Source organism: Babylonia areolata, chromosome 22 (genome assembly GCF_041734735.1).
Source record: "Babylonia areolata isolate BAREFJ2019XMU chromosome 22, ASM4173473v1, whole genome shotgun sequence".
NCBI lineage: Eukaryota > Metazoa > Mollusca > Gastropoda > Neogastropoda > Buccinidae > Babylonia > Babylonia areolata.
This window is the reverse complement of record NC_134897.1, coordinates 18,665,022-18,676,119: the sequence shown is the minus strand read 5'-3', so window position 1 is coordinate 18,676,119 and position 11,098 is coordinate 18,665,022. Positions and strand designations below refer to the sequence as shown.

Here is an 11,098-nt window from a genome sequence, read left to right as displayed (position 1 = left end):
AGTGAATGTGAATAATGGAAAACGTCGTGGGAAAGGCTGAGGGGAGGTGATTAATGGAAAACGGCGTGGGAAAGACTGAGGGGAGTTGAATAATGGAGAACGTCGTGGGAAAGGCAGAATGGAGGTGATTAATGGAAAACGTCGTGGGAAAGGCTGAGTGGAGGTGATTAATGAAGGACGTCGTGGGAAAGGTTGAGTTGAGATGAATAATGGAGAACGTCGTGGGAAAGGCAGAACGGAGGTGATTAATGGAAAACGTCGTGGGAAAGGCTGAGTGGAGGTGATTAATGAAGGACGTCGTGGGAAAGGTTGAGTTGAGATGAATAATGGAGAACGTCGTGGGAAAGGCAGAATGGTGGTAATTAATGGAAAACGTCGTGGGAAAGGCTGAGTGGGGGTGATTAATGGAATACGTCATGGGAAAGGCTGAGTGAATGTGATTAATGGAAAACGTCGTGGGAAACGCTGAGTGGAGGTGATTAATGAAGGACGTCGTGGGAAAGGTTGAGTTGAGATGAATAATGGAGAACGTCGTGGGAAAGGCAGAATGGAGGTGATTAATGGAAAACGTCGTGGGAAAGGCAGAATGGTGGTGATTAATGGAAAACGTCGTGGGAAGGGCTGAGTGGAGGTGTTTAACGGAGAACGTCGTGGGAAACGCTGAGTGGGGGTGTTTAATGGAAAACGTCGTGGGAACGGTTCAGTAGGGGTGATTAATGGAAAACGTCGTGGGAAAGGAAGAATGGTGGTAATTAATGAAAAACGTCATGGGAAAGACAGAATGGTGTTTATTAATGGAAAACGTCGTGGGAAAGGAAGAATGGTGGTAATTAATGAAAAACGTCGTGGGAAAGGCTGAGTGGAGGTGATTAATGGAGGACGTCGTGGGAAAGGCTGAGTGGAGGTGATTAATGGAGGACGTCGTAGGAAAGGCTGAGTTGAGGTGATTAATGGAGAACGTCGTGGGAAAGGCTGAGTGAAGGTCACTGATCCAAAGAGGACGTTCACTCTGTCTGACTCTGCGATTGAGTGACTGTTGTCTCGGCGTGAGGTTTAGGTGTTGTCCAACTCACATGTTTAGTCAGGGTAGATAAATGAATGAACTTTATTGATACAGGACGCGTAGAAATGTCCACACGTGGGTTGTGTGTTCACAGAGCCACTCACGCACGAACACATATGATATAGAAACAACAGGAAACAGTCAAATGCTTGCACAGACAGACAGACACACAAATAAAACAGATAATTAGTGCGTAGTAAAAAAAAAAACACAACTAAATTGATACATAACAGTTAGATTAAACTGAATACATCAACAACTATTGAATAAATACGAAGAATCATGATGCCAAAAGGAGAGGAGATAAGAGGAACATAAATATTAACAACCAAACCCACAACCCCAGCCACCTCAAACACACACACACACACACACACACACACACACACACACACAGACACACAGACACACAGACACACACACACACACACACACACACACACACACTTAATGCAGCGAATTCAGATACCTTCGGACACACCTGAAGTTACGATGCGTCGGCTCGGGGTTTCCATTGCTGGATTTCTGTCATTGAAGGCCACTGCACTGTCGCACTTGAGTTTTCGCTCAGCGAATTCGTGAATGGAGCCGTGTACAGGAGAATGGGGATGAGAGGCGTGGGAGTAATTCCCTTTTGGAGGCCACCAGAATTTGGCTGAAAAGTCTGTCTTCTCCGTCACAGCCAAAGGCATTTAGCGACCCTAGCAGAGTTAAATTTGCATAGCAGGAAAACTTTTTCAGTGTGTGGAAGTAGCGAATGCGTAGTACATTTCTTAATGTGAAGCAACTAGCGGTGATAAGATCATTCATGCAGTCACGCCCATTCATGCAGTCAAGTCTGTCAGTGTTACATCCTCCCTTACATATCCTTTTTAACCCCCACTGCACGGGATTTCCTTTCTTGCCGCCCACAAACCGGAAATATGCACAAATCATACCGCACCAAAGAGAGAAATCCTAGAGAATTGTTATCCACCCTTTAAAAAAAAAGGAGAAAAAAAGAAGAAGAAGAAAAAAAAAGCTGCATTCTCGGCGTAACTCAAGCGAGATCCCACATTCAACACTCATACCATCTGAAAGGATCCTGGGACACACGAAACATCAAGGTGTTAAGGGGTTCATGTTGACCTTGAAAATACAAGTTAGCTGGAAACATCGTTTCGACCGGATCAGCAAGAACGTGAGTAGTATGCTGGACTTTGTCCGTCGCAACATCAGGACATCGAACATCATACTAAAGTCGTGTGCGTACTTTTCATCGGTATGTCCGAATCTACAGTAACTATTGTTCAGTAATATGAATCCATACACAGAAGATCAGTAAAGACCAAAATATTAATGGAGATGTGAGAACGGCGAAGTGCACGCTACGCCAGTAACTGCTGCAGAAACACCTGCAGTGTTTCCTCCATGCCACAGACCGAATAAAAACATATCCGTGCTTTCTTGAAGTGGGGACTGAGCATGAGTACTGTAGATGTGATGCCGCGTCCGTGTGCCTAATCAGAAAGTGGGTGAAGTCTGTCAGTAGGTAATCTAAATAACGAAATTAGATTAATAATAGGATCCATATAAAACCACTGGTATCAATACCAAGAGGTAGAATTAAAGAAAAGAAAGAAAACGTACATAGTGTATAATCATGCCAATATTTCCCTCACGAAAAGCGTCTGTCAGCATGACGTCAACATGTTGAGCAGAGTGGGGGCAACGCCACTACACAGAAAGGTTACAAAGATTCTGCAAAATCCTTCACTTTGACGATCTTGTCGCCACGGAACTCGTTTACCACTGTAGCGAACTTGTCAAAACTAACTTTGACATGATGCTTCAAATCCCGTCCCGACTAATGTGACTTTTTTGTTTGTTTGTTGTTTGTTCTTTTGTTTTTTGTTTTGTTTGTTCTGCGTTCTTAATGTTTTACACAAACCTGGGGAAGGCCTCATAAGACCTGATCAGCGCGTTTGGTCTATGCGAAGATAATGCATCTGCATTTAAAAACGAATTTCAGCTGATGTTGTGTAGCGTGAATGCATCAGACCGCAATCTTTGACACATCCTTGAAGCTGAAAGTGGAAGTCCTCAGTCAGATCAGCTTTGGCAAAGGAAGACGATCTGATCTCGACTTTTGCTGTTGACCATTATCAAAGATAATGTCCGCTAAACCACAGCCTCACCTGAAGGTACATTGACGTTTTGGTCAGTGGAGCTTCAGGTTACCCGTGGTGTGCAAACTCCTTCATTCTTTCGTGCAAACATACATTTCTGCATACAAACATCCATCCATCTCGTATGAGCATACATGGATATGTACGTGTGCATATTCATTCATTATTATTATTGTTCTTATTTAGTTATGATCATTATTAGTAGTAGTAGTCGTGGCTGTTGTAGCAATAGTAATAGTATTGATATATAGCTCCCATCTTCGGTCAGAGACCAAACTCTAGGCGCTTTACAAACATGTCATTTGTACAACAGGCTGTCTCCTGGCAGGGCCGACTGAGAGTTGCCTTTAGGCAGTCAGCATTCGTTTCATATGTCATTCAGTCACGGTTCAATTCAATCACATCACGCGACGTATTACACAAGTATGTCAGAGTGGATTTTCTGCAGAATTATGCTGGGGACAACCCGTTTGTTGCTATTGGTTCTTTAACATGCGCTAAGTGCATGCTGCACTCGGGACCTCGATTTAACGTCTCATTCAAATGATTGCATGGATACGTACACGAATTCATTCACTTAAATGCACTCTCACGTTGCAGTTGTGGCAGTCATAAACAGCAGAACGAAACGGGCACGGGCGTGCAAACTGAAAACCCGTCAAGTGTGACGATTTTAAAGGAGATAGAACAGTTTCATATTTGACAGTGACATCGTCGTTACTTTCTCTCAATCGGAGAATATGGATGAGAATTTCACTGTCCAAAGTAACTCAACAGAACATTTGCGACCTGTTATTCAGAACGCATCACTTCGAGAGGACTGCAGCGAAGTGGTGTTCAGTGAGATGGAGTACTTACCTTGGGACAACCCCGACAACATTGTGAGTGCAAAAGTGGAATCCATTGTACGCCAAGTAAAGAACAATGTGCTGGCGCTGTTGTTTCTGATTGGCGGGCCAGCCAACGTCATCAACATGGCGGTGTTTTACAGACAGGGCCTGAAGGACCGCGTCAACCTGTGTCTGTTTGCTCTGTCTCTGGCCGATGAACTGAAGTTGTTGAATTCAGTCCTGCATCATGGTGAGCAGCTAGTGATACAGTTTACCACAAGACAAACATTTGGTCCGTTTTCGACCGTGCTAAGCAACGCGAACTTGGTGTTTCTCTTACATTTTCATTACGTTTCGTACGTGCTGTCTGCGATCATTGCTTCCGAGAGGTGTCTTTGTGTTTTCAATCCACTCCGCGTTCAGAACCTGTTGAGCACAAAAGCGATGGCTGTTATTATCGTTGTGGTTTATACGTTGGTCCTGGGTTTGTTTGTCATCGCATCGTTTCGATATCGTGTTGGATGTGTCTATGATCCGGTGTCTGGGGTAACCGTTGTGACAGCTGTTGAGGGGGAGTTCTACAGAGCTCACAAGGAATTCATTGATCCTTTGGAGAGTGCCGTCTTCGGCGTTGGCCTACCGGGAGGTGTCATGATCGTGGTGACGACAACGACCATAATGACGATTGTGAAACTTCGTCAGATTGTGAGGTGGCGATCTGAAACATCTTCCTCAATTTCAGCTCGTGAACTGGCCTTGACGAAGATGCTTGTGGCCAACTCCATCTTTTTCGTCATCTGTCTCTTCCCCATCGCTGTGAATCGCTTCAGCTGGCTTTTCTTTCCGGAGATAAACACTGGACGACGTCAGCAAAATATTTTCCTGATGAACATATGGATTAATGAAATGTTCACTTACATCAACGCCACTTTCAACATATTCGTGTACTATGCCATGGGCTCCCGCTACAGGGAGACCTTTTGGGCGTTGTTTGGCAGAAAGGTACAGCCAGCGACACAGACATAAAGCGGACACGTGCAGCCAGAAAAACAGTTCGAGGGCCAGACCAGTACAGACAGAAACAGGAGAGGCAAGGCTTTCAAGACTCACGTATGATACACATTGTCCCAACAAAAGAATCACGGAACAAAAGAACGACACTGCAAAGCGGATCATTTTTGTTAAAAGACGCACACTTTGATTTGACCAATACCTTTGACCTCTAAGTTTGCAAATCATTTGTATTCTGGCCAGAACAAGTCCCTATTCCACTTTAGATATAACTGGGATAAAACCCCATAGTTCTATCCTGTTTCTACATTTTCCAAATACGCTAATTTGTGACTTTGATCTTTGACTTTGTCTCAATATGGGTATTGTTGTAATCATGGCCAGTTGATGTACCAAAATTGATTAAGATTATGCACAAGACCTATCTCTTCCACGTGGATTTTGTTCCTGTTACTATAGTATATACTTTAATCTCTGATTTTGAATAAATCGGGTGTAAAATTCAGACTCTGTCAATAGTTTTCTTTGACCGTTCATCCTGCTTACCACATCATCCTTCAGAGATGACTTCGAAGGTCTTATTCATACCAAACATCCTACAGTGTGGGTCCTATGCTACAACTGGCAGTCGATAAAATGCCACGGACGCACATACATACACCGGGTCAATATTTAGAATCACTTTGTCGCACGCAAGCGCACGCGTGTGTGTCTGTGTATGCGCACTCACGCACATATGCCTAGTCATACACATTGGAAGTGCACACACGCGCTTGGATGGTGGATCTTTGAGAGAAAGGGAGAATGTGTGTGTGTGTGTGTGTGTGTGTGTGTGTGTGTGTGTGTGTGTGTGTGTGTGTGTGTGTGTGTGAGGGAGGGGGGGTACATTTCCGTGTGTATTTGGGCGTATTTGTCGCATCACTCATAAGATTCTCATCGCTCATCTCGCATTACTCCTAAGGTTTTCAATCGCTTATCTATCAAAGTCCAAGGCAAACAGAAATAGTCTATCCCCTGGCGTCACGCTCTCATCCTAATGCGTTGACGGGGGGGGAAAAAGGGAGAGACTGGGCTGGGTTCGTCTATGATGTTTATAATTCTTTGTTTCCACAGCTAAGTCACTGGTTTCATGGGACTGATCTACCCAGCTTCGCGCGAACCTATGTTTGGGTTTTGATGTCATAACAGACCCTATTTATTTAGCTTTGAAACGACATTCCTTGTCGGTCCGATCTCTCTCTCTCTCTCTCTCTCTCTCTCTCTCTCTCTCTCTCTCTCTCTCTCTCTCCCCTCCCTCTCTCTCTCTCTCTCTCACACACTCTCTCTCTCCCCTCCCCCCCTCTCTCTCTCCCCTCCCCCCCTCTCTCTCTCCCCTCCCTCTCTCTCTCCCCTCCCTCTCCTCTCTGTCTCTCAGCAGTGAAGATACATAAAACGTCTACTATCGGTCCAAATACTCATTAATCAATTAAAAACGTAGTATGGGTTCTATGAGGAAAACAAAAAGCATCGACAGTTTCAGTTTCAGTAGCTCAAGGAGGCGTCACTGCGTTCGGACAAATCCATATACGCTACACCACATCTGCCAAGCAGATACTTGACCAGCAGCGTAACCCAACGCGCTTAGTCAGGCCTTGAGGGAAAAAAAAGGTGAATAAATAATAGATAAGGTTACACAAATAAATAAATAAATAAATAATAACTATAATGTAAAAAAAGGGGGGGAGTAGTAGTAATAATAATAATAATAATAATAATTTAAAATAATAATAATAATAATAATAATAATAATAATAATAATAACAAAAATGAAGGATTACATTTGGATGGTCAAATTCGACAATGTATTTTTATGAAGTGTTTGTATTGATGAGATGTGTGTCCATGTTGCAGACTTAAATGATTATTATATATGTTTTATATGTACTTTGTTATATGTTCGTATTGATATGATGTGTGTCGATACCACATGCTTAAATAATCATTATACGGATTATATGTACTTTGTTTCCTGTCTACTGTCCAAACCTTGGAGACGAACGACTGGAAAAAAAAAAGCACAGTCTCTTTCTCTCACCCTCTCTCTCTCCGCTCTTTTTTCTCTCCCTCTCTATCTCTCTCCCTCTCCGCTCCTTCTCCCTCTCCCCCTCTCTTCCCCTTTTTCTCACTCTGCCCCTCTCTCTCCCCCCCCCTCTCTCTCTCCTATTTCTCTCCCCTTTCTCACCCCCTATCTCTCTCTCGCCTCCCTCCTCCCCACCTTCTCTCTCCTCCCCCACTCGTCCCTCCCACTTTCCACCCCCCACTCCCTATCTCTCACCTCCCTCTCCCCCTCTCTCTCTTCCCCCTCTCTCCCCTCTCATTTCCTCCCCCCCTTCCCCCCACCTCCTATCTCTCTCACTGCCCTCTCCCCCCCCCTCTCTCCTCCCCCTCTCTTCCCTCTCATTTCCTCCCCCCCTTGCCCCCCACACTCCCTATCTCTCTCTCACTGCCCTCTCCCCCCCTCTCCTCCCCCTTTCTTCCCTCTCATTTCCTCCCCCCTTACCCTCCACCTCCTATCTCTCTCACTGCCCTCTACCCCCCTCTCTCCTCCCCCTCTCTTCCCTCTCATTTCCTCCCCCCTTACCCCCACCTCCTATCTCTCTCACTGCCCTCTCCCCCCCCTCTCTCCTCCCCCTCTCTTCCCTCTCATTTCCTCCCCCCTTACCCCCCACCTCCTATCTCTCTCACTGCCCTCTCCCCCCCTCTCTCCTCCCCCTCTCTTCCCTCTCATTTCCTCCCCCCTTCCCCCCACCTCCTATCTATCTCACTGTCCTCCCCCCCCTCCTCCCCCTCTCTTCCCTCTCATTTCCTTCCCCCCCCTTGCCCCCCACACTCCCTATCTCTCTCTCACTGCCCTCCCCCCCCCCCTCTTACTTCCTCCTCTCTTCCCCCTCCACCCCACCTCCTATCTCTCTATCTCACTTCCCTCTGCCTCCCTCTCTCTCTCTCCTCCCCCTATCTTCCCTCTCATTTCTTCCCCCCTTCTCCCCACCCCCTATCTCTCTGTCTCACCTCCCTCCCCCCCCTCTCTCCTTCCCCTCTCTTCCCTCTCATTTTCCCCCCTTCCCCCCACCCCCTATCTTTCTCTATCTCACTTCCCTCTCATCCCCTCTCTCCTTCCCCTCTCTTCCCTCTCATTTCCTCTCCCCTTCCCTTCCCCCCACCCCCTATCTCTCTATCACCTCCCTCTCTCTCTCCCTCCCTCTCTTACTCCGCCCCCCCCCCCCCCCATCTCTCTCTTCCCTCTCATTTCCTCCTCCTTTCCCCCCACCCCCTCTTTCTGCCCCTCTGCCCCTCTCTCTCTCCTGTTTCTCACCCCCCCCCCCCCCTTCCACCCCCCCTCTCTCTCACTTCCCTCCCGCCCCCCCCTCCCTTTTCTCTCCTCCCCCTCTCTTCCCTCTTATTTCCTCCGCCCCCCCCTTCCCTCCCCGCACGCCCCCACGCCCCCTCTTTCTCTCTCTGTGCCGACAGCAAGCTGCGGAGTGACAACAGTCAGGGAGTCCCTGGTGATCGGCGCCGTGGGAGCCCTGCTGACCTTGCTGGTGGACTGGCTGATGGAGAAGGTCAAGGTGGACGACCCCGTGTCGGCCTTCGCCGTGCACGGGGTGGGGGGCATCTGGGGGCTGCTGGCCGTGGGGGTGTTCGCCCACAAGGACGAGGTGGCGCAGCTCTTCAACGACCGTCACGGGTTGGCCGCGGTGAGTGGGTGGATGTGTGTGTGTGTGTGTGTGTGTGTGTGTGTGTGTGTGTGTGTGTGTGTGTGTGTGTGTGTGTGTGCTGATTCCTGTTCTGAGTGTATATTTGTGTGTGTGTTTGTACTGAGGATCTCTTCAGAAGGTGTGTGTGTGTGTGTGTGTGTGTGTGTGTGTGTGTGTGTGTGTGTGTGCTGAGCATTTCTTCACAAGGGCTGTGTGTGTGCGTGCTTAGTTCCTGCTCAGTCTCTGTCTTTTGGAGTGAGAGAGGAAACTAGAACTTGGAAAAACCCCAACTATGATTACTATCATCATCATCCTCATATACCATCATCACTGCCAGTGTTATTATCATTGTTCCCTGCACCAGGGAGGGGGGTTTTACCTGCTGGGGGTGCAGACCCTGGAGATTGTCAGCATCGGGCTGTGGACGGTGGTCACGTGCTTCCTCCTGCTCAAGGTCATCGACGTCCTCCTGGGCCTGCGGGTCACGCCTCATGAGGAAGAGGTGGGCTCCTCCCCCCTCCACCCCCCCCCTCCTCTTCCTCTCCTTGTTGTCGGTGTCTTTGTGTTTCCTTTGCTGCTTCTCCACATTCTTGCTCTACGTCCTCCATAACCTGCTCCTTCTCCTCCCTCCCTTCTCTCCCCCCCCCCCCACCTCGTCTGTGTCCGCCTCTTCTTCCTCTTTGTCCTCCTTCTCCTTATCCCTTCTTCTCATCCTCATCCTCTTTGTCCGCCTCTTCTTCCTCTTTGTCCTCCTTCTCCTTACCCCTTCTCCTCCTCCTCCTCTTTGTCCGCCTCTTCATCCTCTTTGTCCTCCTTCTCCTTACCCCTTCTCATACTCTTCCTCTTCTTCTTCTTCCTCCTCGTCCTCCTCCTTTTCCTCCTTCTCCCTTCTCCTCCTCCTTCTCGTCTCTGTCTTCCTCTTCTTCTTCTTCGTCCTCCTCCTCCTCTTCTGCCTTATCGTTCTCCTCCTCTACCTTCTCCTCATCCTCCTCGTCTTTGTCCTCCTCGTAATCCTCTTATTCTTCCTCCTCGCCTTCTCCTCCTACCTCCTTCTCCTTACCCCTTCTCCTCATCCGTCTCGTCTTTGTCATCCTCATACTCTTCCTCTTCTCCTTCTTCCTCCTTGTCCTCCTCCTTTTCCGCCTTCTCCTCGTCCTTCTTCTCCCTTCTTCTCGTCTCTGTCTTCCTCCTCTTCTTCTTCCTCGCCATCCTCCTTCTCTTCCGCTTTTTTCTTTTCCTACTCCACCTGCTTGTCTTTGTACTACCCGCGCTCTTCTTATCATTCCTTCTCGTCCTTCTCCTCCTCCTTTTCTTCAGCCTTCTGCTCCTCCTCCTCTTGTCTTCTTACTCCTCCTCTTCCTCTCCCTTCTCGTTCTCCTCCTTCTCGTCTACCTTCTCCTTCTTTTCCTCCTCCTTCTCACCCTCCTCCTCTTCTACTTCTTAATGATGACATGAGGATGTAGGATATGTACGATGAGTGTTGTGTGCGGTGTGTTCTTGCGTGTTCTTCTCGCTGGTTGTTTGTCTCTATTCACTGCACGGTGATTTTCGACTTGTACTTGAAGATGATAATATAGGTGTATGTACGATGAGTGGTGAGTTTGGTTTTTTTGTGTGTGTATGTGTGTGTGCCCACACTTGCACTCTCTCATACACACACACACACACACGCACACATGCATGGGTAGATAAATAGATACAATTGATTCTCAGACGTACCGAGAAGTCAACGTTCTCTCAGGCAGTTGTATTGAAGAGAAAAGAAAAAGAAATTCCCTACAGGTCCGACAATACATTCCAAAGTCTCTGACTCATTTCGTTTCAATCATCAGAAAGGGTGTGTATGGAAACCCAACAAGAACAACAGTAAAAGACAAGAAATGGTTTTCTCTATTCATCATTTCAGCGACGGACCTCTTTAGATCGAACATAGACACACAGAGACACAGACTCTCTCTCACACACACACACACACACACACACATACACACACACACACACACACACACACACACACACACACACACACACACACACACACAGAGAGAGAGAGAGTCTCCACATGTAATCATTTTTAAGGCCATCTCACATGTCGCAAATGTAGAGAATGCTTTGAATACGTTCTTTCTCTGTCTCTGGACCTTGCAATTGGAATGAACTTCCTCTTTTGCTTCGTCAAGTCTCCGCACTCAGCTCTTTCAAGTCTGGCCTTAAAACCCACCACTTCCCAAAACAGCCTCCCTTCCCTGCCTCTTGGTTGTCTTCAGTTTCTCCAGTTTTAGAGTTATGCAT

The 11,098-nt window shown here is 47.4% G+C and overlaps 1 protein-coding gene across 1 annotated transcript in view; it reads left to right on the top strand.

The window, feature by feature from the left end:
- The window catches only part of LOC143297061 (putative ammonium transporter 3), a 97,093-nt gene that overhangs the window by 51,479 nt on the left and 34,516 nt on the right, over positions 1-11,098 (top strand). The window contains exons 8-9 of the mRNA XM_076609232.1: positions 8,580-8,806; positions 9,171-9,308. Of these exons, the coding sequence (XP_076465347.1) occupies positions 8,580-8,806; positions 9,171-9,308 (365 nt within the window). The remainder of the gene's footprint in view (positions 1-8,579; positions 8,807-9,170; positions 9,309-11,098) is intronic.